General features: G+C 33.8%; 3 protein-coding genes across 10 annotated transcripts; 1 reads left to right on the top strand and 2 right to left on the bottom strand.

Annotated features, from left to right (window-relative positions):
- The first annotated feature begins 643 nt into the window (after positions 1-643).
- LOC106769126 (probable sugar phosphate/phosphate translocator At1g12500) lies at positions 644-3,504 on the top strand. 3 transcript variants are annotated; one of them, XM_014654611.2, is made up of 2 exons: positions 644-2,028; positions 3,193-3,504. In XM_014654611.2, exon 1 carries the CDS (start codon positions 894-896, stop codon positions 1,950-1,952), a length of 1,059 nt encoding a protein of 352 aa, XP_014510097.1. In that variant the 5' UTR covers positions 644-893; the 3' UTR covers positions 1,953-2,028; positions 3,193-3,504. The 3 variants fall into 3 exon arrangements, with proteins under 3 accessions (XP_014510097.1, XP_022639168.1, XP_022639167.1); XM_022783447.1 differs by lacking the exon at positions 3,193-3,504 and adding an exon at positions 2,672-2,969; XM_022783446.1 differs by having other exon boundaries at positions 645-2,028; positions 3,286-3,504.
- Positions 3,505-5,681: 2,177 nt separating this feature from the next.
- Positions 5,682-13,484, bottom strand: LOC106767560 (protein TPX2). 6 transcript variants are annotated; one of them, XM_022783451.1, is made up of 18 exons: positions 13,136-13,484; positions 12,772-12,930; positions 11,824-11,910; positions 11,085-11,226; positions 10,672-10,777; positions 9,962-10,012; positions 9,500-9,597; positions 9,329-9,404; positions 9,177-9,239; positions 8,938-9,021; positions 8,744-8,799; positions 8,573-8,651; positions 7,568-7,630; positions 7,407-7,469; positions 7,147-7,224; positions 6,982-7,026; positions 6,737-6,813; positions 5,682-6,438 (listed from the first exon to the last, which is right to left on the bottom strand). In XM_022783451.1, the coding sequence occupies exons 1-18, from the start codon at positions 13,323-13,325 to the stop codon at positions 6,405-6,407; spliced, it is 1,551 nt and encodes a 516-aa protein (XP_022639172.1). In that variant the 5' UTR covers positions 13,326-13,484; the 3' UTR covers positions 5,682-6,404. The 6 variants fall into 6 exon arrangements, with proteins under 6 accessions (XP_022639172.1, XP_022639171.1, XP_022639170.1 ...); XM_022783453.1 differs by having other exon boundaries at positions 5,685-6,610; XM_022783450.1 differs by having other exon boundaries at positions 5,683-6,813; positions 11,824-11,901.
- An 8,564-nt stretch (positions 13,485-22,048) lies between these two features.
- Positions 22,049-25,702, bottom strand: LOC106769528 (transmembrane protein 64). The gene is made up of 4 exons (XM_014655181.2): positions 24,963-25,702; positions 24,514-24,750; positions 24,204-24,421; positions 22,049-22,544 (listed from the first exon to the last, which is right to left on the bottom strand). The coding sequence occupies exons 1-4, from the start codon at positions 25,230-25,232 to the stop codon at positions 22,364-22,366; spliced, it is 906 nt and encodes a 301-aa protein (XP_014510667.1). The 5' UTR covers positions 25,233-25,702; the 3' UTR covers positions 22,049-22,363.
- Between the last annotated feature and the right edge of the window lie 2,046 nt (positions 25,703-27,748).

Raw genomic sequence — 27,748 nt, forward strand, 5'->3', positions numbered from 1 at the left:
AGAAGACTAATTTATTAATTTGAGAAAATCATCAGCTAATAACAATATTTTTGTTTAGCAGGTGACATCAATGTTTAATAATTAATATAAAAGTATTAAACTTGCGTGAGCAATAGCTGCAAGTATATTGTTTAATGATTCCTTTAATAAGTAAATGTATTTTTGAAGGTGTTAATCCATAAAGGAAAGGTGTAATTAGAAACGTTAAGTTGATGTTGGAGTGGTTTGTTATAGTGGATTTTGTGGAAAGTCACGGAATCAAAGTAAATGACGTTGTAAAAAAAGTCATGAAATTTAGAGCAGCAGTCAAAGGTGTGGCTTAAAACTTGTTCAAAAAAATCCAAACACCAATAGACGCGTCATATTTTGTTTTAAGCCCACACAACAAAATACCACTAACTCACGCTAATCTTCAAATATCATAAGCAGACCGTTTTATCAACTATTGTTTCACTTCTTAGATCCAAGGGAAATTGATGATTATAGAGTTAGGAGGAGAGTAATATAATTTAAAATAGAAGAGGTAAATAATAAAAAATAGAAGAAGGAAGATGTAATCGTTATCAAGAGATGTTAGAGAATAGAACACCGACAGGGAACCTCAACATGTGCAGAGGAAAGAGTAAGGTGTGTAAGCCATCCATCTTTGGGGAAACAAAAACAACCATGGCCCACCTTAACACTCAACCAAACCCTCTTTAATTATTTATTATTCTTCCCTCCAATATTCATCCAACGCTCCAAAATCGCCCACCCCATCGTACGATCAAATATTACTCTCCCTCCCAACAACACCATCGCCTTACTCTGCTTCTCTTCAGATCTGGCCGCCAAAAACCAAACCAGACCAAACAAAACCTTACCATCCCCCTAGCCGGACCGTGCTGTCGGCGATGGTGGAGGCGCAGACATGGACCACGCGTCGAATGAGCAATCCTAGGCTCGACAGTACGGAGCAGGTGCTCGACATTCCGCCCACGCCGCCGGGGGAGCACCGTAACAGTTTCGGATCCAACGGCGGAGGACTCTCGCCCACGGTGGTTACCGCCCTCATCATTGCGTCGTGGTACCTATCCAACATCGGCGTCCTCCTCCTGAACAAGTACCTCCTCAGCTTCTACGGCTACCGCTACCCCATCTTCCTCACAATGCTCCACATGCTATCCTGCGCCGCCTACTCCTACGCCTCCATCAACTTTCTAGAAATCGTTCCCCTCCAACACATCCACTCCAAGAAGCAGTTCCTCAAGATCCTCGCCCTCAGTGCCATATTCTGCTTTTCCGTCGTCTGCGGCAACACCTCGCTCCGTTACCTTCCCGTCTCCTTCAACCAAGCCATCGGCGCGACGACGCCGTTTTTCACCGCCATCTTCGCCTTCGTAATCACCTGCAAGAAGGAAACCGCGGAGGTTTACCTGGCGCTTTTGCCCGTTGTCTTTGGGATCGTGGTTGCTAGCAATAGCGAGCCTTTGTTTCATCTGTTCGGGTTTTTGGTGTGTGTCGGTTCAACTGCTGGTCGAGCTTTGAAGTCAGTGGTTCAGGGAATTCTCTTGACCTCTGAAGCGGAGAAGCTTCACTCCATGAATTTGCTTCTCTACATGGCTCCCTTGGCGGCTTTAATACTGTTACCGTTTACACTCTACATCGAAGGGAATGTGTTCGCTCTCACTGTGGAGAAAGCCAGGGGAGACCCCTTTATTTTGTTCTTGCTGCTTGGGAATGCCACCGTCGCTTATTTGGTCAACTTGACCAACTTTTTGGTGACGAAGCACACCAGCGCGTTGACGCTTCAGGTGTTGGGGAATGCCAAAGCCACCGTGGCGGCGGTGGTTTCGGTTTTGATTTTCAGGAATCCGGTGACGGTTATGGGAATGGCGGGGTTCGGAATCACGATCATGGGGGTGGTGCTTTACAGCGAAGCCAAGAAGAGGTCCAAAGTTACGACTCATTGATTGATTCGCACGAAGCCGTTTCTTTTTCTCCTCTGCCTTTTCATAAAGCCATTATTAACCCACCCTGCATCTTCGGGTATTTCTTTCTTTATTTTATCTTTTGGTTTTATGTTGCACCGATTTACTTTGATTTTATTATATTTCCGTGGATATTGGAGGGAGTTCATTACAGCAATTGGACTGTATAGGAATGACGGAGAAACAGAAAGAGGGAAGGCTTACTTTTGTTGTTCTTGGATTGGGTTGGGTTTCTGATTTTCTCTCACCTGTTGTGTAAGCTTATATATCAAACGCTCTGTGCCCTTTGGCAACATACATAAAACGTTCAAAGAACGAAAACTTATGTGTATTTCGTGAGGGAGGAAAATTCTCCCTCGCTGCATTTTGCCAATCACATGATCTTTTTTTTCTTTTTTATCTTTTGTCTTTTCCTCATTTAGTGCTTTGTCAGATTCGATTGTGAGCTTAGAACCAACTGCTTGTATGGTTGCCTCTTTCGGTTTTTGGCCATCTAGAGCTGGCCTCCTACCCCGAACTTCATAATGATGATTCGTCAATGCAGTAATATTAACTATTCAGACATTGTTCTTTTGTGTGTGTTTGTTTGATAAGGAATTGCAGTTTCTTTTTGTATTGTTCTGCGATTCATGAAATTAAGCTTCCAATTTCAGTTCTGTATACAGTCACCCATTGCTCCTCTTTCTTTCACATATTTCCAGGGCCAACTTTATTAATTACTCTTAAAGTACTTATGGAGTAAACTGAGTCCTCTGAAACCAGTCCCAGGGATAGCTTAGTTAATGTTAAGGCTTGTCAATGTTAATCATAATCTGGCTAGTTTCAAATGATCAGCTCCTTTTGGAAGTTTATATTTCATAGCCACTTGTCTGACTATTAGTATTTTCAGCAACTTGATGGATAAGGCCAAGTTTAGTGTAAATTATTTTGCTCTTTCAGCACAAATCTTTTAACATCTGAGTAGGATTTTATTTCTCTGCTTAAAGAACCATTAGTAATTAGAATTCATTTTCAGCAGTTGAATGAAATAAAGATGATTTGTATGTTCAAAATGTATGGAAATTGTTGTGTAGGTTCAAATGTACAATTGAACACATTGAGTTGTATAAATTGAGTTGATGTTGGGAAGCGTGTTTCTTGGCTTTCTTATGGTGAGTAATTCCGATTAAGTATAGGTCCAAAAGCTAAGTCTGGTTCCCTTTGCTCTCGTGTGATATCTCAGGCACAGCATACATTCAAATCGAAATACATCAACAACACTTCTCTGCTTAATTGCACCTGATTGTGCTAATTCCTGTTTTGCTTGGCTTGCTAGGTCAATGCGTAATGTGGCCGCTAAACTAAGCGAACAGTAGCATATCTGAAAAGACTGTCATGTTTCATACTCACCACCACCAATCACTTATGTCCTAAACTGTGCTTTAAGCTTCAATGTGGTTACACTTCATCAACAACCATCTAAAATATTGAAAAATGACATTCATTACATCCATTTGGCCTAATGTATGAAACTAGCTGCTGTTACTCCATCTTAGTCAATCTGATTGAAAGTTGCATTGGGTTTCTGAATATATATATATATATATATATATATATATATATATATATTTAAGATATTGGTTTGTTAAATTTCCACAACCTTGTCAAAGGGCTAGGGAGATGTCCATGTTTAAAGCTGGTCAAAATGCTATTTAAGTATTGCTAGGATGTTGCTAATCCCACTACAGATTTAGCTTAATAAATTGTCCTTCATTAAGTTGTGTTGGGACTAATATATGAACTTCAATTGACTTATGTACTAGGTCGATGTTTGGTGTGTAATAATGCCACTAATGGATTTTGTTTACGCCAAGACGGCATGTGACTTCTTACCTAAAATATTAAATTAATACAGCACGTGATCATAGTTCAATTCATTTTCATTTTAAATTCACCTTCTGTAGGCTCAAAACATTTATGTTTTTAAAGAGATTGAACTCACAAGATTTTGGGCCCATAGATATTCTATATTTCCGGAATCGTTTGAGCCGTGTTCTCGTTTACCCTAGAAAACAAAGTACAATGTTTCTTAAACAACCGAAAATCACATATTCCACTTGGAAATAATATTTTATTGATAAATAATATAAAGTATATAACTAAGATATTCTCGTCACAAATAAGCCTAGTGAGCGACAATTAATTTTTTTTTAAAATATAACGCGATATAGCAAATAATTAAACATTGATCACCTTTGATACCTACCTAATTTTCAATACATGGGCATTATGAGAATTACAAAATCTTAGGTGTAAATTCAATGATTTAAGAAATAATTGAACTATCTTCAGTCAACTTTTACACACATGTTGAAGATGAGACGCATTTTCTTCTTCAAATCTTCAATTAGGATTTTCGGTTCAGTTTGACCCTAGACATATTTGAGGGCGTATATTAATATTTAGAGTTGTGTGGGGGAAGCTGCTCCACTGAATTTTTCAGCTTCTATTGTAATAGAAACATGGCTCTTTGAGTGGTTACTGTTTGTCCGCACTTTCAATACATTTTCTTTTATGTATGAACTACAAATCAAGGTTGCCAATAAAGATCGATTGGATAAATAATAACACTAAAAAAAATAAAATAAAAAAGAAGAAGTCAACTTGTAACATTTGAAGCTTCTGTTTCCATTTTCCGAGGACAAATAAGTTTGTGCATTCTTAAATAGATAATATATATTATTTGAAATAGAGTATCTAATAAAAGAAATTACTTCAATTTCAACCTTCAATCCTTCCACTGTTTTCATTCATAATAAACTAAACATCTATTATGTCTTTAATAACCTGCATTCATAATAACACTTCCAGTGTTATCATCTTTAAATTGATTAAAACTTATATCTATCTTCTACCAGAATCTCTCGAGGTACATATTGTGTCACTGCCAAGGAGATTTTTTATAGTATTGAAAAAAGAAGACATCCTAGTTTTCAGAATATAAAAAATAAAACCCGGAAAGAACAATTATATTTGTTTTTAAAACAATTTTATGTCAATTTTTTTATGTTAGGAATTTATGTATGAATACTGTCTTCACAAAGTCAGAATTGATGGATTGTGGCTCTACATATCTGTAATAGTTCCTTAAGACTTGGGAAGTGGCCGAAATAAATTGTTCAATCTTATTTATAAGATCGTATAATAAAAAAGCTAGTCCGGCCGAAGCGGATTCAGCCGACGGCATCAAGTAAACTTTTCATTGATATTGTGGCGCCTGCCATTTGGAAATGAAATCATGCATTGGAATTTTGAGTGCGAGAGAGAAAATAGAGGAATAATAAAAACATGAGTGCTCTAAAACTTTCCTTCCACACAAAGTGATCAAACCATATGAACTCTTCGATGCAGATAAATTGGTCTACTACAGTGTTTAAGTCACCCAATCAGTTCTTAAAAGATCCCGAGAGAACACGGCAAGAATATCTAACAACCATGCCAACCTTTTTTTTATTGAAATTTAGAATAAACAATTTCTTTGTTCGTATTTGAATACGAATATATTTTTCCGGAATATTATAATTAAAAATAATGTTATTTTTGAATATATTCAAAACATAACTGGATAAAAAAACATTTTAATATTTGTTAAAAATTAAAAAAAGAATTTAAAGTAAAATTAAGTAAAATAGCATTTCCGTCACCTCACAGGAATAGGAGTGTAGAGAACATAGTAAAAAGAGAAATTACAATTTTCCTAATAATCAACAATAAATTTTCAGCATTTGCAACAGACGTAAGAATGTAACAGCCATTTCTAGGAAAAGACTTTTAATCCTTGTATAATTCCAATGATCTGAATGGCAAAACTAAAAGGTGAACATGTCATCTTTTCTTTGTTTCGAGCCAAGTTATTTGGCCAACTGTGTTAGTGACATTTAATTATATTCAAAGTCTAACAACGGATATACTAATTAATTGATGTGAAATGGTGGGCCTCTTAGGCCCTTTACCGAATAGAGGACCAACAAATATAAGCTCCTTTTAGGTTGTGGCTAGATTGGAAAGGAAGAAATGACAAGTGCTTCGAGTTGAGATTGGATAGTAACGCTTTATTGGAAGTTTCTTCCCACCTCTTACATATATGTCTTGGGCCACCTCTTGTCCTAAACTTTTCGAAATACAAAAGGTACGTTTCAAAATGGGAAATGACCAAGAAATGTGACAGGTGGCAGTCCCAGATTTTGATGTAGAGGATCCATTTCCAAACTGAGATAGGTGGCAGTCCCAAGATTTTGATGCTATGAAGCTTAACAAAACAGTCTATTGGGCATGGCCGAACTCGGTACAGATACATATACCATTCCAGAATTAATGCTATGAGAAGCGAAAATAAACATAAGCTTAAGAGACTGCAACACTCTCTCCTTTAATGATATACTTTTTGAATTATGATCAAGGGCAGTTATAGAAGATACAAGCTGTGCACCTAGAAAAAAAATGTAAGATTCTGTGTACAGAAAGAGAATATACACCGATCATCCGCGTTCAGATTCAACTATGTACAGTCAATCTCATGTCAGCAAAAATTCTAGTTCGATGCCCATAACTAAGCAGGTTGCACTTTTTCCCTAGTTTATAGTCACCGAATTCCCAAGCTCCTGGAATATTTCAGTTCGATGTTGAACACACACACACACATATATATATATATAAGCAATCAATTGATGTTGAGTTCTGATTTAACAATCGTATTAAACATGAAGAGTGGTGCCAACAGCGCATACCTCCTTTCACCCATCAGATTGATGCAACCGCCATTCCCTCTAGAAGTTTGATTTGCCCCAAACATAAAAGTCTTCTCCTGCAACAAGTGTCTAAGCTCAGCTAGATGATGAAATTTGTCAAAATTAATATTGAATCACTAAAGATAGAAATATAACATTTAAATATTTAAAAATTAGAAATTTATAGGAAAAGCAAATGTTAACAGAAGTCGTGTTCTTCATACACATTCTTAATATATTATTACCTCTTGGTCTGGACGAAAAGAATTTAATATATTTTCTTTTGAGTCCTTGCACCAAGAAACAAATAACTCAATAGAATGCCAACACGAAAAGTAATCCAACATCATTTACGTGCCATTCAAAATTGTAGGATAAACTATAAAAAGAAAGTAATGTAGAGGATAAACCTTTCTACACATCCCGGAATGCTGAGGCAGTTTGAAATGAGATCCATTATTTGGCTGGCACTCAGACGTCAGAGACAGCTAACATTTCAAGAAAGTTGAAAGATTAAATCGTTAAAATATATCTTATGGTTAGCAACAAAACCATATGAAATTTCAAGCGGCAAAGTTACATGCTGCAAGGCTCGAGAATTAACTCAAGAAAGTACACCAAGCAAAAACGGTAGCCCGAAATGTAAGTTAAAAATGAAAAGAAAAATCACCTTGCTAAAGAGTTCAATTGGCGGATCTTGCTGAACCTCCTTTGCAGACTGTAAATCAAATTCCTGTATGAATTGAAGCAAGGTTCAATTATTAAAATTTTCTACTCTGAAAAAAAAAAAATATCATGGGAAAAAAAAAATNAATAAGCACTATGCCATACCATGGGGACTGTTGTTTCCTGTCTGCAGTTACGGAAAACACCATCTCCTTTACTTTGAGTTATCTGTAGTCAGACATTGGAAGAATGTAAGATGAAATTAAAAGACAAAATTACAGACAACAGGGGGAACAAAAGAATCTGAATTTCGGACTTATGTGGGTATCTTTCAGAACTCAGATTACTCTCATACATAATTAAGAAAAGAAAATAAGATGAACTAAATAGAGTTATCTACTTATCTTATAATAGTTTTATTAATCAGTTTTACTTATATTGCCTTTAGGATTTTGTACAAATTTTTCCCCTGGAAAGTTATCTAGATACTATCTGAAACAATGTCACGTAAATCCTGGACTCTCTTTAAAAAAAGAATCGTCTTTCTTCATAAGACTTGCTTAAATTAGAGTTTGAAAGAAAATTTGAAGTAAAAATATAGAAGAACGACGATTGAAACGGAAAGATACTATTGAATCCAGCAAAATTATAAAAGGTATTTTTCACTTGCACCTTCATCTTAACTAAAATGGATTGTAAAAGAATAGTGCTCCATTTATTATCAAATTAGGTGCTTAATTATGTTTATATAGCTTAACAAATACTGAGGCCCGGACGCAAATTTTGAGAAAGAAGTCAGTATTAGTAGCTACATGCATCTATTAGCCAAAATGTATATCATAGTCTAGGTAATTCAGGAAAAACTTCTTTTTATAAATGATATTTAAGTTTTAGACCCGGCTTTAATATGAGTTGTGTTTTATATAACAGCTTGATGGTGATGAGATATCTATGATTTAATGTTACCCGATACTACTATGAAGGAGATAAGTACTTTGTTTCATGCAATAAAAACACTACCGTCTGTGCAAGTTTTTAAATCATAATGAAAAAATTTAAAATAATATCTCACCATGCCACCAGAAAATATAATGATGGTTCACATTTTATTCCTTGCTAGCAAGTTACTATCATGTAACTTATTCAAATTTATTATTGACGTCTCATTACCTTCTTATTAAGTGGACGAGCTTTAAAAATGTGAGTAAACCCCAATCCATCATACGTTGGTGCACCTCCTGCGGTAGGTCTATGGACAGAGAGTATTTTGTAGTTAGTACAACTGTTTAATAAAACAGTCAAAGTTTGAAAGAGCATTATCACTATCATTAAATTTATTACCTTCTTAAATCCTTGATTCTATTTTCTAAAGAAATAGTAGGATGCTTATCCCAACCCTGCAACCAGATAACTTTGGTTTCAGACAGGCTAACCATATCTATCGTGCAACAGGAAAATGAAACAAAAAAAAAGAGCATATCAACAATAAAAAATACAGAATAATTGTTAATATTCAAAATTGTATGAAATTAAACCTTATCAGAATCATAGCAGTGAAGTGAAGATGACGTAGCAGATGTGTGTTGGATTGCCCTCTCCGAAGTTTTCAAGTGAAATTCCTGAGAAGTAAATACAGAAAACTTGAACTTCAAGATAAATAAGTAGAAACAAAATTATTTTCCTGACTATTTGTTCAGTACTTTTCCTTTTAAAATAATAGTATGGTGATAAATATGGATGAATAGAGAAATTAAATATCAGAACTCGATCTTACTTGAAATTCGGGCAACCGTGGAGTGCTCCTTTTGGGAGGTGGCAATGAAGGAGCCTCAAGAATCTAGATTGTGAACATAATTTAGAGAAGATGATGAGAACAATGCACCAAATTAATCAAACAAAAGAAATTATACTTAAAAAAGAACTAACTTTTCTATTTAATGGGCGAGCTTTGAATCTGGGAGCTGCTACTGTTATTCGCTCTGCCTCAGCAACATTTTTAGGTCTGCAGAACACATTTATTTCTTAATGTTTACTGTCTTAAAGAAGAACATCCATCATCCAAATTTCAGTGAGCATCACACATTCACAATCACAAACCTCATCCTATGTGCTCTCTGTGCTGTTCTAAGGTCAGGCTCCCTTGGAATAGTAAGCCTCAGCTTCGAACATGCAGAGTTTTGTTCAACCATGACATCCTACACGAAAATACAAATGGGTAGAGTATATCACATGAATCTTTTTCCTGCCCCCTTAAGAAACAAGATCATATTCCTCAAAGATATAAAAAATTCATACTCTTCCCATTTGCAGTTTAGGTAGGTACTTAAAAGAGGATACCTTTAGCCATTAACAAATTTTCACTGAACAACAGGCATTGTATTAAGAAATAGAAAACGAACTTTTATTATTTTATTTTTTTTGAAAAATCAAATAAGGAATAACGTTTTAAGGACAAAAACACAAGTACCCTGTAAATCACATGAAGAGGATACTTTACAATTTTTTAATAATCTACATTTACTAAGGGAAAATTCAACAATTCTGCATCAGGATTCATACCCTCATTCGAGTCTTGTGGAAAAAATTGGTTTGAGGCTTCACATCTGGAACCTGTCACAGACAAAAAAGTAAGCATTTTAAGCACTCTGTCTAAAATAAATGTGTTGTCAACATTACTTAACCAGCCTTCGAGTTCGTGCTCCACATTTTAAGTACTTCCCACTGCCACCCAAACCTTGAAGACTAAGAGCATGTTTGGAAGTGCATTTTGGAGGTAAAGGAAAGCCAGAGTACATTTTTTATTTTTAAATTAAGTAATATACAAAAATAAACAAAAAGATTATGACATTAAGTTTATGTTACTCTATAATTTTGTTTCTTTCATTTTAAAAAATTTCAAATAGAGAATATTTATTAAAAATGAAAAGTTTGTTCTCGTTTCCCTTCTCCAAACCCAACTCACAAACAAACCCTAAAAATGTAATTCTTTTAATGCATTTGACCGTTACCCATGACAAATATCAACCAAACACTTAAGTTCCTTGGAGCAATTTGATACATCCAATCCAAATGTAACAATGTTAGGAAAAGTTTCTCAAGATGAACCATTTGCCACTTTCTAGAAACTGCGTAAAATTTCACAGCATTACACAGTCATCTTTATGATCAATTTCTGGCATACATCTATTTATGATCATATAGACAAATCTTAAGGCAGTTTCTTTAAATATTGCAAAATTATAAAAGAAAGAATAGAGCAACTCGCAGACCTTACACAAGAGACCGCCCTCTAGTTTCTGCCTCTTGGAAGCTTGACTTTCTACTCCAGAAGAGATAGATAAATTTTGTTCATTCTGTAATAGTTGCTTTTGAAATCTGAGAATGGAAGAGTTGCAGATATAGGGTTATCTGTTGTTTTTTTCAGAAAAAAAAAAAAGAAAAAAAAGCAAAGATATACAGTAATAATACTCCCACAGCTATACTTATTAAACAATATGATTTCATTGAGAATAAAATGCCCACCCAATTTGGTGATGTCACACCGCTTCAAGCAAACAAAGATGTCGTAGTATAGTTCAATCGAATGGTACATTCAAAACAAATAGCCATTCTATTCCTCACGTCCAAAGAAAAAACCATGTCGCTTTAAATATGAAAAATGGAAATTTATTCTAATATTCACCTTGAACCAACACTTTTAGCAGGGAGATTTTGCTTGGCCAATTGACTGGTGGTAGGTTTCATTAGTGTTGAACTCTTTGACACGGCAGACTTAGCCTTAGAATTCAAATTGTTGGTGATTGTCTTACTGCCAAATGTAAGTCCTAGAAAAAGACACAAATGCAAGTTGGAACAAATGAAAGAGGGAAAAGACAGATATATAGAGAAAATGAGCGAGAATTGCAAAAGCAATATCGTAAACATCAGAAGCTGGTAAAAAATAATTCTGTGTTAAAGATATAACACCCCTCAAGTACTTCCATCTAACAGCTTAAACTTTTGGGAGAGTAGTTATTGACATAGTTAAGCCTAAATGACTATGGTATGAAATTTGATCCCTCTCCCATCATTTTCATAACTAAATAAGGTAAGGTGAGATCACATATCGTCTCCACCTTAAGCTTTGGGGAGAGTTAATCCTTAGACAAAATGAAATCAGTCATACGAAGAATAACCATAGCACAAGAGACACTTGCAACATAAATCAGGATTATATGTCAAACAATACCATTAGCACCTGAGATTGTATATTTAATTTCTAGAAAGAAACTGATAACTTCAAAGCTGCATTCGTGAAAGTAATCAATTGATGATACTTTTATTCACATATTAATAAGGATTATAAGATGCTAAACCCCTGAGCAGATTTAGAGCCCTCATACGTTAGCATCTGGATGATGGTATTGGTATCAGATTGCTACCTGTAGGTTCTTGTAGTGGTCTTGTACTGTCATTTTGTAGAATTCCAACCAATAAGTGAGAGATATTTCCACCAAGTGCTTTTGGTCCTAACAGTTACAGAAGAAGGCATCACCAACAAGTCAAGAGAAAGTAATGAGCGCAGAAAGCTTGAATGAAACAAGTGTATCTCTGTATAAGCCCATTATATAATAGAGTTTTCAATTTACCACTTCGAGCGGAATAGAGATATCCACTGCATACAGGTCACTGTTGCAGTTATTTGAGAAGGACCTCAACAAGAGTGTGATAATTTAAAAATTACGCTAAGGCTTGTACAAAACAAGCCTGATAAAATTTTACTTTCTGCTAAGTAGCAGGCGGTGGAAAATGTGTCCACATTCAACAACAATGACTTTCAATGGTTCCACTTCAACTAGCAGATAGAACACGGAACATTTTAATGCACATAGGTCCACATGATTACCAACAGGCACCCTACCCAACAAAGGCGGATCTAAATACAGAACATCCCAGGGTCAGAAAACTAAGCTTCCCAATTTCCATTCTTTTTTATTCGCATTAACAAAAACAATACATAATCTAAATAGTGTGTTCGGTCCAATTTATTTAAGAGAAATCGTAAATTATTTTTGCTAGTTTGACAAGAGAATTTCATGAAGATAAATGATTATTCCCCAATGTTGAAGATGTAGTAAACAAAATATCAGTGTAACAACTAATTACTGCTTAATCGGATCACCTAAGGTGTAAATAATAATAGAAATTGAAAATTCACCAGGCAAAAGGAAGCACTGGGAAGACAGGTAGAATATACAAATATACAAAAGCAAGTTGATTGCGACGTCGTTTTGGACAACTTTCAGTGAGAATGAGAGTTGCATAAAGATAGAGAAAAGTCAGTAGAACAAGTAAACGGCATTAAAGAAAGTAAAATGGTTGAGGCATACCATTATCTTCAAAAGCCGTGTCCAAAATTCCCGTCTGTAACGGAACACTGGATTTTTCATCATCAACATTACTCGTGCAGTCCAGGTGTTCCGATTTTGGCGAATCGCTAACGTCGTCCAAGAACAAATCCTCTCTCACAACCAGCCTTCTGACAAACGCTGAAGCAAAGAAACAACAACACAGATTGCGTAATTTCAGCAAGAACAGCAGAAAAGAGTTTGTAGACCGAAAAGAACGAAAATAAAAAGAAAAAACGAATATAGAAAACGATTTGGCAGAATGTGGCAAACGAAAAATGTGGAAACGAAAGAAACGCTTCATGTAAATATTTGACATGCGTGTTAGAAAGAGAAGGATACTAACGCAAAGGAGGGTAACTAGCAGCAGTTTGAAACCAAAGCTCAGCTTGGTGAGCTTCCGCTGGAGTCTCCGGTCGAGTGAAATCGAAGAACCGAGCAGCGTCGAACTCGTAATCAAGATCGATTTCATGAGCAACGAAAACGTGCTCTATTTCTGCGTCTTCGTCTTCCTCCATCACCATCGTCATCGACATTATCTCTTTCACACACACTGACACTATCTGTTTCTCTACGGTGTCGTTTAGTAGGTGAACTGAGTGCAATGCGGGTTCGGAGCTCCGAATCTAATCCCAACAACGAAGAATCCGTTTCTTTTGAGCTCACAGAGAGATAGCTCAGTGACAGTGAGAGAGAAGTGGCTGGCTTCTGTTTTTGAGGGGTTTTGGCTTAATTAAAAAAAATTATAATTTATTTTTATTTTTAATTATTTATGTTTTTAAAGGGAAATATATTGAGTGCATGGTGAAGGAGAGGAAAGTAGTCCTACCATACCATTTTCATTTTTAATTTTAATTTTAATTTTAATTAATTATGTTTTTAAAAGGAAATATTTTAGTGCGAGGTGAAGAGGAATGTACTACTACCATTCTTTACTTGGAAGGTGGCAGCGGGAGACAAAGCACAGAACCCCGTGCAGCTTTTTCATTTATTTAATTAATTTTTCAATTTTCGTTATAAAATACTCATTCTACCTATATAAAATCTTCAAAATTGAAAATAGAAATATTTATTTTAATTAATTTATATTTATAAAATAATATTTTTATTTATAAGAAATTATAGTTACATATTCTCTTATACACGGGGAGCGAAATTTGTCGAAGTGTGGTAGGTGTGAATAGCATACAAAATTTGAATGTATTAAGGATGGTTCTTAAATTACAGAAGAGTAAGAAGTTGGTGGAATTATCGTAATATTTTATCCATATGAGACGAATAAAACTATAGAAGATGGGGAATTTTATTGTTTTGTCTTTGGTGTGTAACTTCTAGGGTGACATTATGTTTTGATAAGTAGGATTAGTTTAATTTTCAAGATTTGGGATAAGATGATCCTGTTCACCACAGATTCTGTAATTTCTATTTTTTTTTTCCTATGTCAATTTCTATTAACATTGTGTTTTCCTAGAATAATTACAATATTTCTTTACCAATTACACCTACATCTCTACTTACATGTTGAATACTTAAATTTCATTTACTTTTAAAATAGAGAGGTATCTTTCTTTAATTGTTTTAATAAATTGACATTTATATTTTCTATTTAGCTTAAGTATCATATTCGTTAAAACTTAAACAAAGAAAAAGATAAATATAAGATAATTAAAAATAAATTATAAATTGAATTTGATAAACATTATTTTTATTAAGGTATAAATTAAAGATACTAAACCAATAACTAAATTTATATGTAAGATTTAATAAACTAAATGGATGCTATTTTAATATATTTGAAAATGCTTTAGAATATTTTTTAACTCTAGAATAAATTTATCCGTTCAAATTATTTAAAGAGCATAATTACGTACTACTTGAATAAATGTTGAGCATTTTTAATTTATTTGAATACATTTAAAATAAAGCATTAAATATTACATTAATTGTAGTTTTTAATTATCTTACAAATAATTCTGCTTTGTTTATTGAACATTTTATATTTAATAAATTAAAGTTAAACTATTGCATTGTTGCAGGTGGATGTTTCTCTTGTCTTGTCGCAATAGTGAAGAGTTGGGTCCCACGCTTTGTACTAATATTGACTCCCATATCCAACTAAGGACCATATGAGAATCCAATGAACAGTTACGTTTTGAGTAAACTTATTGCGACTTAGTATTTTTAAATATTAATTGAAAAGTTTGCTCAAATTTTTATAATTTATGGGTTAAATATGTTTTTTTCCTTAATTTTTATTAAAAATTGAAATTAGTCTCCCTTTAAAATTTTGGCCTAATTTAGTTTTCTAATTTTAGAAATGTATGAATTTAGTCCTTTTAACCAAATTTTATTAACTTTATTTGTTATTTCAAACGTGTTTCTCAATTAACATTTAAGCAAAAATGTCAAACAGTGTAAACAACCAAAATAGTATCATGAAACCTGCTTGAAACATCAAATAAATCTAACAAAATTTAGTTAAAAGGACTAAATTCATACATTTCTAAAGTTGAAGGACTAAATTAGACCAAAGTTTTGAAAAAGGACTAAGTCCAATTTTCATTGAAAGTTAAGGGACCAAAAACATATTTAATCCTAATTTTATTGATATAAGTTACATCATTTTAAATAATTATAATATAGTATGTATTATTTAAATAATTAAAATGTATTAATATGTTCTTTAAAAATTAAGAAGTTGTATAAAAAAGTTATTTTAAACGAAAGTTAACAAAAATTTTTAAAATATTAAATTTTTTTAGTATTTATTAACGAAGAAGTTGACCCATAATATCTTTATATTTTCTTACAAATCCATTATACTAATATTAGTTTCATTGTATATATAAAGATTTCATTACGAGTAGAAACTGAATATATATTATGAAATTTACAAACTCGTTAACCGATTAAACTACATACACAATTATTAATACGTAAAAATAGGAGATATAAAAATGACTTAATAATAAAATTAGAAGAAAAGAAAATAGTGAGTTACGTTATGATTAGTTTAGGATCCATTTATGAAAAAGAAGTAATAATATTATTAGTTTTTTTTAATTATGTTCTATTTCTTTAATTAAATAAAAAAATGGATACCGTTTATATTTTTTTCATTTTTGTTAAATATGTATAATCTTAATTTTACTTGTACTTATTATAATTATAATTAAATGGCTTAATACCGCTTTTGGTCCCTAGTTTGGGTGGTTGTGTTCAAAATAGTCCTATCTTTTTTTCTTCACGTATCAATTGATCCCAACTTTTGAAAATACGGATCAAGTTGATCTTTTTACCAACGGCGTCAAAAATCAAATGAGTCCTGGACAAAACATATTGAACTGCCTCATACGTGGCAGATGGGTAATATAAAGTGTCAATTTTGAATTTAAAAAAAATAAATTCTTAACACATAAGCTTCATCTTCCACCTCCACCAGCTTTCCAAGCATGTCTCCTCCCACTCCGATTCCGCTGGCTCCGACCTCCATTTCCACTACGACTCCGATGAAGAGGGATATAAATATCAAAGCAAAACCCTCTTATTTTTTACTCTCACACGCCCTAGTCTCTCTGTGCACAGAAAACAAATTTCAAAGAAGGAAGCATTGAAAAATGAAGAGACTCTGGGAACCCCAAATCCCATAAGCTCAATCTTACCTGCAAAATGGAGAACAAGCTTTAATCGAACCGCAACCTCGCCCAAGAAGATGCATCGCTGATTCGATTTCTAGGGTTTCGGTTTCTCTCTCCCCGCCTTGGACCAAATATGGGGAACGTTGCAACGACCATGGTTTTCTACCGAATCGGAGCACATTCGAACATCCAATTGAACGGAGAAGACAATCGGCGAATGCCCATTTGTTAGTTTCAGAGAGAGTCAAAAACGTTTTAGCAAGTCACCTAACGTTTCACTGCTTTTCCTCCCCTCTCACAAGCTGTATTGGTTTTTGTTGGGTGTTGAAATGTTTAATCCAGCCCTGTTTTGAAACGTTGCAAAAGTTTTGCTGATCTCTGAAAATTTTCATTTTTTTTTTTGTTTTGCTTTTCTGTCTTGTTCATCATGTTCTGTAAAAAAGGAGTTGACTTTATTGTTATTCTTGGGGATATGGTCTTCTTTCTCTGCTGGGTGGATAATTTTCTGAGGTGTTAATCAATTGATAATGTTGCATTATTGGGTTATGTACTGTAGGGTTCCTTAACTGATGAAAGAGGTGTTTGAGTTATGAGGGTTGGTGCTTGTGGTTTTCGAAAAATACTCTCCTTGTTCTCCACCCCAGGCTTAGTGTTTGGGAAGCTTAGTTTTACATTGGTTCATTGGTGTAGTGGGTAACGGAGCAATTCCCTGCAATAGTAAATCAATTAGCATCTTGCCCAGCGAGCCTCTTGCACAAGGTTACTACCTAACAGTAAAAGGAGGAATGAAGAAGGAGGTGGAGAAAAAGAATAGCAGCAGAAGAAGAAAAGTTGATTACCTCTTGGGTTGTCCAAGCACGGGGACCAGCGAATTTTAGAAGTTTACCAATTAATTTCTCATTTCGTATGGCTATAAATGTCAAGCGAGCTATATCTTAAGGGTGGAGGCAGAGTGATTAGAAAGGAAACATGAAGAGGGAAAGAAAGCGTGGAGGGAGATGAATTGTGGTACATAAATTACCTGAGTATCCATGTAAGCTATTTTGGTGGGGGCATCAGTTACCCAAACAGATTTTTCTTCAAGGATGGGAACTGCGTACTGACCAATAAGATCCTGCAAGGAAAGATTGTAAGTGAATGAAATGGAAGTGGGTAGAAATTAAAGGAATGGATTGAGGGGATAGTAAGGTGGCGGTGACTTGCATGAAACCGCATAAGCGGATGATGATGTGATTGAGGCTAGAATCACGGAGGAACTTCTCAGTACAATACTTGATTTCCATGAGGGGAACCTCAGGATGTTTGTCACAATTGTGGATGGAGTAGAAGACATATTTCTGAATGCCCATTGCCTTGGCACATTGTATGAGAGCCACTTTTCCTTCCCAGTCTACCTATGTTTGTATGAATGAATTGTATAAAATGTGTGTAAAGGAAAGGAAATTAAATGAAAAAGTGAGTGGAGGGGGGGTTGGTTACGGTTTTGATAGGCTCTTCGGGACTGCCAGTGGTTCAGTCAATGATGGTGTGAATGCCAACGAAGGTAGTAGGAATGGTCTCTTTTCCCCTTCCTGTCAGTTCCATAGGCATTGATGTTAAATCCGTAGTTGACCTAATTGCCATTGGTTTGTGATTATTTGGGGGAAGTAAAGGAAGACAGCGACTCACCTGTAAAAATGGAATGAGAAGAAGGAAAGCTGGAGGTGGAAGATGAAGGTTATGTATTAAGATTTTTTTTTTTAAATTTAAAATTGACACCTATTTGCCACATATGAGACAACTCAATATGTTTTGTCCAGGCTGGTAACTGCAACGTTTGATTTTTGACGCTGTTAGCAAAAAGAATGAATTTGACCCGTTTTTTCAAAAGTTGGGATCAATTGTTACGTGAAAAAAAAGGTAGGACCATTTTAAACACAGCCCTCCAAACTAAGGATTAAAAGCGGTATTAAGCCTAATTAAATTAAATGTATGTTTAATTTTGGTATTTTTTGATTTAGTCATAATGGTTATGGTGGTTAAAAAGTGTACCTATTAAATATACTAAAAAGCTAAGAATACTTATTATACTTTTTCATATTAGAATAGTCATATATATATATATATATATATATATATATATATATATATATATATATATATATATATATTTATATTTTGGAGAAATATTCATATATTCACATAATCATAACTCATTACTATTCTCGTCATTTGATACTATGGTTATTATTAATGATAACATATCATTTTGTTATTATTATCTACTTGAAGTAAGTATTATTTCAATGATATTATTTAATATCATAACATAGGTCCACGACTCTTTGTTAATCATATAAATACAACTAGTATTTTCCAATAAATAGTTAATCACTTTAATAATCACACTTATATCAGTACTTTATTATCATAAATTCTAAAACTCTTTTGCAGATGGATCTTCTCTCATGTTTCAACCCTCGAGAGTACACATCAGAGACTTCAAACTCACTCGAATCATGTCATATGTCCAAAGGACCATCCTCAAGACTTTGGTAAGAACATTTGACGTCCACTGTAGAGTCTCGGTAAAACTTTTCCCCTACCTCACATTCCCATGGTCACCACCCGAAGTCAAGCCTAACTTTCCCACGAGATGGAATCCAACCCAGTAACGACCCTTCAATATCAAATGCAAATCCAACTAACCAAAGAACAACGCAAACACTATGGTGCTAGCTTGCAACCGTAACCCGTCAGCATTAGGTGGACCTTCAAGAACATCAATAGAAGTTAACTGACATGGAGAACGATAAATCACCTCCTTAACATTGGCCTCCCGAGAAGAAGATTTGCGTAATTCCCGAGAGTGCATCCCGCAAACATAATTAGGTTTGCGTGAAAGTCGTGACCAATCCCCTCAATGTAAAACTCAAATAAACCGGAACAGGTCAACCTGACTCAAAACGGGGAAAATTGCGGATATTCCTACCACTCAAAACAAGATCATAGCAAACATAGACATCGCAACCCACACCGAGATAAGAATCAACAGAGTCCCAAGATTCCACGGTTACACACCCAAAATTTTTGGGACAAGACCGGCCACATCACGAACTTTCATCCTTTCATGACAAAAGTGACTTGTGCCCACATTCCTAAGGGAATCCTCATCAATATGTGAAAATATGACGGGACAATCAACCTAACTACACATCTAAAGACTTATTTGATTAAAGTCAACATCCATACTCAAGATGAAAGAGCTTTTGCAGATGGTTTCCAACCACCCTGGATGGACTAACCCTAGACTGATACTACATGTTGCCCCCTTACCATGTAGATTCCTTGGAGGCATTGAGCACCATGTTCAAAGTTCAACAAAGCTTGACGAGACTTCTTAGAGACAACAACACACCACTTCCAAGTCGATCTTGATCTCACACCTTTTATAGTTAAACATTTCAAAGATGTGTCCACCTTTTTTTTTTCTTCTTAAAGATGTATTTTGAAGATGTGTCCACTCTGTCAGACGTTTCTCGCGCAGCTAACAATAATTCGCTTAGCTAATTAATGTTTTATTCGCTCAGCGCACTAGCACATTGAGCGAATAAATAATTATTTTCTTTGGCTTTTAAAGTGGGAAATAGACAGACAGAGAAAACTCAAGTTCCAGACAAAGGGGAGAAACGAAAACATCTCAGAAACTTCAGGAGACTACTTCAAGGCATCAAGACACCATTTTTGCAAGGGTTTGCTTCAAATGTGTACGTTCTAGATGACTAGGAGTAGTTAAACTCTCTCGTTGGGATTGGATGTAATGAACTCACTGTGATGTAATTTTCCTGTTCAATATATCGTTGTTTGTTCATATGATCTTTCTTGAATTTATTATTATTGTACGAAAATACAATGTTATTTGAGTGTCTCTGATTACTGGAAAGTAAATTTGAACATGGACATAGATAGAGCACCTAAGTGATTTGGGATCTAGGGATACACTCAATAACTTGGTCATTCTAAGCATCAGACTTAATGTAAATTGTATGTTAAATTGACTAAGGGATTAGCAATTTGATATATTAATTTAGAACCGGTTGTTAAGGGATTAGTACTAGTATGTCTTGATGTGAATGTTTGAATGAAATAATGAAATATTGAACAGAGTTTTATATTCATATGATTCATGAAACCAAATTCCAATGAAAGTTTCTTTTAAATATAAATTTTTGATACTTTGATAAAATAATAAAAAGAGTTTTTTGTGTTGTTTTGTGCATTTTGATGTCTAGTTGAGTTATAAAAGGAAAAATTGTCATGTGTTGCACAACTCCCTTGAGAAATGATATTTTACTTATCCAATGTATTACTATATTTATATATAATATTATGATTTCTTTTACTTTCATTTTAGATGTTTGTAAAATTTAAATTTATGCATTTGTTTTCTTTCTAAAACTTGGTTTGTATCTAGATATGAAAAAAAGAAGTAAAAAATAAAATATTTTAAATTAAAAGAGAGTAACGGGAAAGTTTATACTTAATATAATGTAATAGGATATCTTTAGTTATATGTTAATATATTTAAAATTAATTTAATATAAAAAACATGTTTTTGAAAATTAAAATTGTTATAATTTATAAAATATAAAAGTATTATATTTTCAATAATAATATATTAAAATAAATTATTTTATATAAAATTGAAATTGAAATTATTAATAATATTAATCCTATCTTTTTATAACAATATTTAAAAAATAATAATAATTATGTTTTTAAACATTATAAATATTTATATACAATGTTCCGTATAGAATTTTATTACGATTTTATTATCTTAAAAAGTTGAAAGAGTACTTAATCTCAATTTTTAAACTATATGGAATTATTAAATGTGGTAAAAACTTATTATATATAAACTTTCGTTTTAAATTTTAAAATATAATTAATATTTTTTTTGTTTTTTACGTATTCTTTTTATATTTTCTTACGCACTAAATTCACGATTTTGGACGACTTGAAAGAAACAAGAGTTGGGTGAAATTTGGTAATGTAAGTTTTAAGGGAAGTGGGTTCTTGACCTCACAACAACTATCCAAGTTGAAGAGGATGCTTTACTGGATATTTCAGCTGACTTTGCACTTCTTTAATGTTTGAAAAACACAAACACTTTTTAATCATAAACTAAACAATTTGCCAAACAAACAAAAAATGGTCACTGAAATAAATTTCCTCTACATTCAATTATAATTGTGATTTTGTATTTCCGACTATGTTTAAGAATTATAATTGTGTAAATTCATTCAATTCATCAATTACAAAATTATAAAATTGAATCAGATCCTATTATCAATACCAAACAAATTAAAACCAATCGAACATTGTTTTCACAATTCAATCTTTCTTAAATTTACCATTTTAAAATGTTTTCAAAGCTTATATTTTTAAATTTATTCTTTTTTAAAAAAATACAAATTTAATTTTCAAAGCTTATTTGATCAGACTTTTAATTAAAAATTTAAAGGATCAAAGTAGATTAATAAATATTTTCAACCACCCTAGTAAATGAAATGGGAAACTGGGAAAGATAAATGAATGCAAAAAAACATGGGGAAGTCCACGAACATTGAGGCATTGGATTTAGAGCGAATTCAAATAAATGATTTATAAATCGGGAATTGGAGTGGTATACAAAATGATAAATGAGGTAGAAGAACTAACAAAGAAAATTTCTGTAGACCGTATAAGGAACACGGAATGAAAATGGAACGCTAAAAGAGGTGTTGGTCATGTCAGCCTGTTGGTCAACCCTTCCCCACTAGTTATATAATACATTTGACGGTCAACTCTTCCAATGGATAATGTCTCCTTATAAAGCCTCTCCCTTCCTAGATTTATGGTAGGAACTGCTTCATATAAGGAAACAAACAAACCAGACCAAAAGTTGTGGACAACTATTGTAGCAATGTCTCCTCCTCCTTCTGTAACTCATCAAGCCGTCTCCTGGCAAAAGCTGTGATAAAGATGGTTGTCGCTACAGTTATGCAGAAGCCGGCAACATTCAGAATAATTTGTGGGGCAGATAGAGAATGTTTTTCATGTGAAGCATCAGCCAATGTACGAATCAAAATTCCACTGCAGAATAATGGCCAAGTAAACAATGAGTTTCAGAGCATCCAGATACCTTGAAATGAAGTTTCAATTTTCATAACCAACCAAATTATTTTGAAATGGGTAAATTTGAACCAACATTGTTTCTACTGACCAAGTAAAGATACACTCTCAAAGCATAAAACAACATAATGGTGCAAGCCTTTTATCCATAAGAACACAAGCGTAAGTAACAGTTAGGAAGGGAGAAGGCTCTAGTACGAGGTCAGAGCAATCTAAAAGCAGCCTCAACCAGAGGCTTACAGATACATATAACTTGTAGATGAAAAACCATAGGTAAATGTCAAACCCTAATTCCTAGACCTTTTCTCAACTTTGTCTAATCCTGTCCTCACAGAGCTTAGGTATTTTGGCCAGTGACAATCAAACAATCTTTGTTGCACTAACATTTGTTTTCCTTACCCTACCAAATCAACTTGATGATAAAACAAAAAAAAAATCTCATTGCATTCAATAACAACTCTGCATGCTGAATTGATGGCATTGAAGTTACGGTTGCCCTTTTTCAATCAAGAGCGACAAAACTATGATAGTATAGGTGACAAAACAGCAATGGTATTAGAAAAGGTAGAACAGCCAAGTATAATTGATAGCTTTAAGTTTTGGTTTGTGGAACCGGTTGGTTTTTGGAGTTTCCCTAGGTAAGCACGATGCAATCAGGCATTTTTGTGTAAATTAGTTCAATAAATACGCAACCATGATAATTTAGCAGACAAAAGGCCAGTATATTGATGCATTTAAGAAGCCACATACATAGGTCATGCATGTAAACAGATCGATATCTTACTTCTATATAAAGTCATAGAACCGTTGATATAAAGCTTGTGTGATTAATAGCATTCCTAATTAAGATCTAACAAGGGAAACAAATTAATTAAATACTAAACTTCTCCCATAAAATTAAAAATCTACTTCATAGATATATTAATAATTGTCCAATTACATGGCCAAATTCAAGGAGTATCAAAACGTGAGGACACGATATGAGTATGCTTATTTATTAAAAAATGCACTAGTGTCAAAATCTGATGGCCATAAAAAAATCCCCAAGTTTGGTTGGAAGCATGCGTAGAGAAGTTAAACTACAAAATACGACCAGAAATTTAAAAAACACAGGCAAGAGCAATTATCCCTCACAAAAAAAGGAAACTCTTAAAGCATATCACACTCTCATCAATATATTGAAGATTCATCAGTTCACCAAATCAGTCTTAGAACTATTCCATAATGAATGAATACTCATGAACAAAACATATTGCAACAAGGGGAAACAGAAAACAAGGTAATGCAAGATGAAAGGTTTGCAGGACTCTTGATCGTATCAGTTATTGAAAATTCAAACCATACATCAGAGCCAAGCAAGTTATACCCGATGGACTATGTTTTTTGCAGAAACAACCATATTGTTCTAAACATAACCAAGCAAGAGCCAGAGTTATTCAAAAGTGAGCAAAAAGTGGTCACCTTACGCGTCAGTACTTTAGGTATACATGGCAAATTTCAGATGCAAACATTAGATATCCAGGAAATAATCAACCTAAGCACGCATATAACGTAGCAAAACACATACGATTTCTTAGTATAGCTTAAAAATGTGATGAGGGAAACAGAAAGAAACCCTACGTGTAGATTGCAACAAATATTTCCGGCACCATTCCTACCAAGGATCCAACTATATAAGGCCCATACTTAACATTTGTTGCCACAGCACAATAGTTGAAGATTAAGTATGGGAATGGGGAAATTCTGATTAAGGCAACAGCCCGGAACTGATGAAACCAGTTCCCTCCACCAGCAGACCTTAGAATAGAAGCCTTCTTTGGATACTTCTCCAACCACCCCTGCATAGATATACAAAACATTGAATCCACATTGGTAAAGGTGGGGCAAAACCTGCAAACAAACCAACTCTTATTCAAGACAAAGCATGTACCTCAATTTTATGGTGGAAGGTTTTGCCAATGATAAAAGGGAGTGATACACCAATAGCTGCTGCAGATATAATTAGCAAGAACCCAAAGCCATAACCAAAAGTCATTCCAGCCACCCACATGGAAGGTGTAGACGGCAAGAGTAAGGTTGGGAATATTGCTACGGAGGCAAACACCAAAACAGTTAATATTGGAGTACTGAAAGTCTCTGTCTCCCAATTTATTATCGGAATAACCCCCTGTCAAGAACAAATTAAATCATCCATTAGAATCACATCATTTTAATCTATGTTTCATGTTAGAGACAATATAAAAAGTGCAAAACACAATTATTCTACACTATGCAGCACAAAGGGCGGAATTCAGCTATTTCATTATCAAAATCAAAACTTTACAAGGGAACACCAATCCTCAAATCCAATAGCAGCCAGTGGGGGAAAAAAGAACAAACCTTGTCCATGCAATAGGGTCCAATCCAGACGAGAGCAACGACAGCCAAAAACCCCAGGCATAAAAACAACAAAACCAATTTCACCCAATACAACACGGTGGCTCTTATCGTCGGCACAGAAGGCTCCACTGCCGCACCCAGTGGAGAAACGTCGTCGGGACCGGCCCTCAATTTCGCATAGTCCCCATTACCATCATCGGGTCGGATTGTGTAGGCAACATCCAGCACCACCTCCTCTCTCCGACCACCATCATTATCGTAATACGTCATCGGAAAATGAAAAAGAAAAACTAGTTTATCTGGCACACAAGAAAGGATTTCTTATTTTTGGTTTATGAATGATTGATGACAGTCGATGACAGTATTTCACAGCCCAATACGATCAGCACCCACGACGAGAGAATCGATTAGGGCACAGGAAGACGATGATGACGAGAGGAGGGTCACGAGAAACTCGTCGATTCAGGAAATGGGGCTTTAATTTGGAGAATTAAAACGTGAAGTTGGCAGCAACAACACCCTTTTCCGGTTTTGGTTTTCTTCCCAGGTGATCTAAAAGCTGATGACACACAGCAACAAAATCACTTGCCAGAAACGGCGCCGTTTCACTCTTGAAGGCCACGAGGATTTTGAGTGACGGGTGTTGCAACTTGCAACTCGTAACGGCATGGATTGCTTTCAAAAGCGGAGGCGTGGCGTTTGGTTTGGTTGGTCCTGTCTTCGCCGTTACTGCTACGTGGACCTCATCCATTGGCATTTTATAATTACAATTAATTTACGATTAATTTTACTTTTTTCTATTAGTAAATTATAATAAAGCTGCTAATAAGTCACGCTTAAGTATCTCCGTGCTAGCTCCTCCAAGTTATGTTGTTTGTTACTATTTTTGCTTTTCTTTTTTTTTTTTTTTCTGAAAGCGTGGCTTCTTCAGTATAGTGCGATTTTTTGTTTGAGTGAGGAAAGAGAAAGATACAGTGACATTAAGAACCGACATCTGGATATTGTCTGGATGTTAACCAATGAGAATATGACACGTGGTAGTGAGTGGCACCGACTGGAGGCGTGGGTGGCAGCAGCAACTACCTCGCAGCTTCTTGGGCGGTAGGAATCAAACACAGGTTATAAGCTTTTCCTCTCAACTATTCATTCTTCCAATCATTTTATATATAACCAAAAGAATTATTTGAGCTCTCAACTAATCAATCACATTCAAGAGATTTTGGAATAGAGAACGACATGAATTTTAATACATACACGAATCTAACCTTCCTATGTCAAAGAAACTATTAAATTCTTGATTTTTCCACGACAAATCCTCCTTGTTAGCAAATCAAATGATTCAATTTGTGTATATTCTTTCTTTTTTTCTGCACAACTTACATCAAACAATAACTGAAATTCCAAAGTCAGTCCATGGTCTACCCACCTATAACGAATAAAACATATACTTTGAAATTATGTTCTATTAAAAATTAGTACCTTATACTCTTTAGAGTTTTAAGTAAATAAAAAAAAACGTGATTTGGCTTCGTCTTTTTTTGAATTTTTAAGAAGAAAATAACTTAAAAATTGGGTCAAACATGTTCTAAGTGTAATATTAATAATTATAATACGTTTCTCTAATTTTAGTGAAAAAAGTTTCTTCTATTTTGATTGTAATTTAATGATATTAGTAAACTATATTAAATATCGGTCTAATTAAGAGGTTACTCAAACAAAAAACAATCTTTCAACTTATCTAACCAATTAACAATGGGAGTTTCTTTAAGATGGAGGTGACAACTGCAAAAAGTTCCTTACTAGAAAATAGGGTAATGACCATTATTTTCAATGGTTAAAAAACTGTTCGCACATATTAAAAACTATCAAAAGAAAATAAAAATTCATATATATATATATAAACATTGTATGAGTGGCGTGATACATTTTAAGTATTTTAAAAAATTATAACTACGATTCATAAATTATTCAATTGCTATGCTTCAATTAATGTATTTGATAATTCCTAAATTGATTTCCAAACAACGGGTCTGTTTTAATAGTAAATGATATATAATAAGCAATTTTAAACTAAATTTGGATTTGCTTTATCTTTTAGACAAAAGTTGAAGCTTTTTACTATAATTGGGATACAAGTTAACCAATTTGTAGATGGGTTATCTTAAATGTTTCATTTACCTTCTCAAACTTAAATTGAGTGTTGTTATACTGCAATCCATATTAAGAAAGCAACTAATGAATACTTTACTATAAAAACTAGATTTTCTGTTACAAAATCTCACATCAACTAAAAATTAAAACCAAATTATAATATATAAATAAAATATAAATTTTACTCTACAGTCGATTTTATATAAAATTATGTTAGGTTTAAAATCATTTTTCTTAATGTCTTCAAGAATGATTGGTACTTGCCAAGAAAAAATCACTAATTACGCAATAAAATTGTTACTGGTTAACACAATTTTAGTTTTATCATATTAATGTTAATAAGTAACAACTAGCTAAATCAGTAAAGCTGATATTTTTAGAATTAAATGTTTTTTTCCTAATAAATCATTAGATCTATGAGTTCTTAACAAAGTAATTTAACTTTTTTATACCTAATAAATTATTGGAATTTGTTTGTAATCTATAAAGCAATTTCGATACGTTTTACAGATAAAAAAGCAAAATAAATAATTATTACAGATGATTTTTTTTCTTTTAAAAAAAAAACTATTGTTAATTGTGACAGTTGCAATAATTGAAAAACAATGATTTAACTTTAAAACAAAACACTTATT

This window comes from Vigna radiata, chromosome 7, assembly GCF_000741045.1.
Source record: "Vigna radiata var. radiata cultivar VC1973A chromosome 7, Vradiata_ver6, whole genome shotgun sequence".
NCBI lineage: Eukaryota > Viridiplantae > Streptophyta > Magnoliopsida > Fabales > Fabaceae > Vigna > Vigna radiata.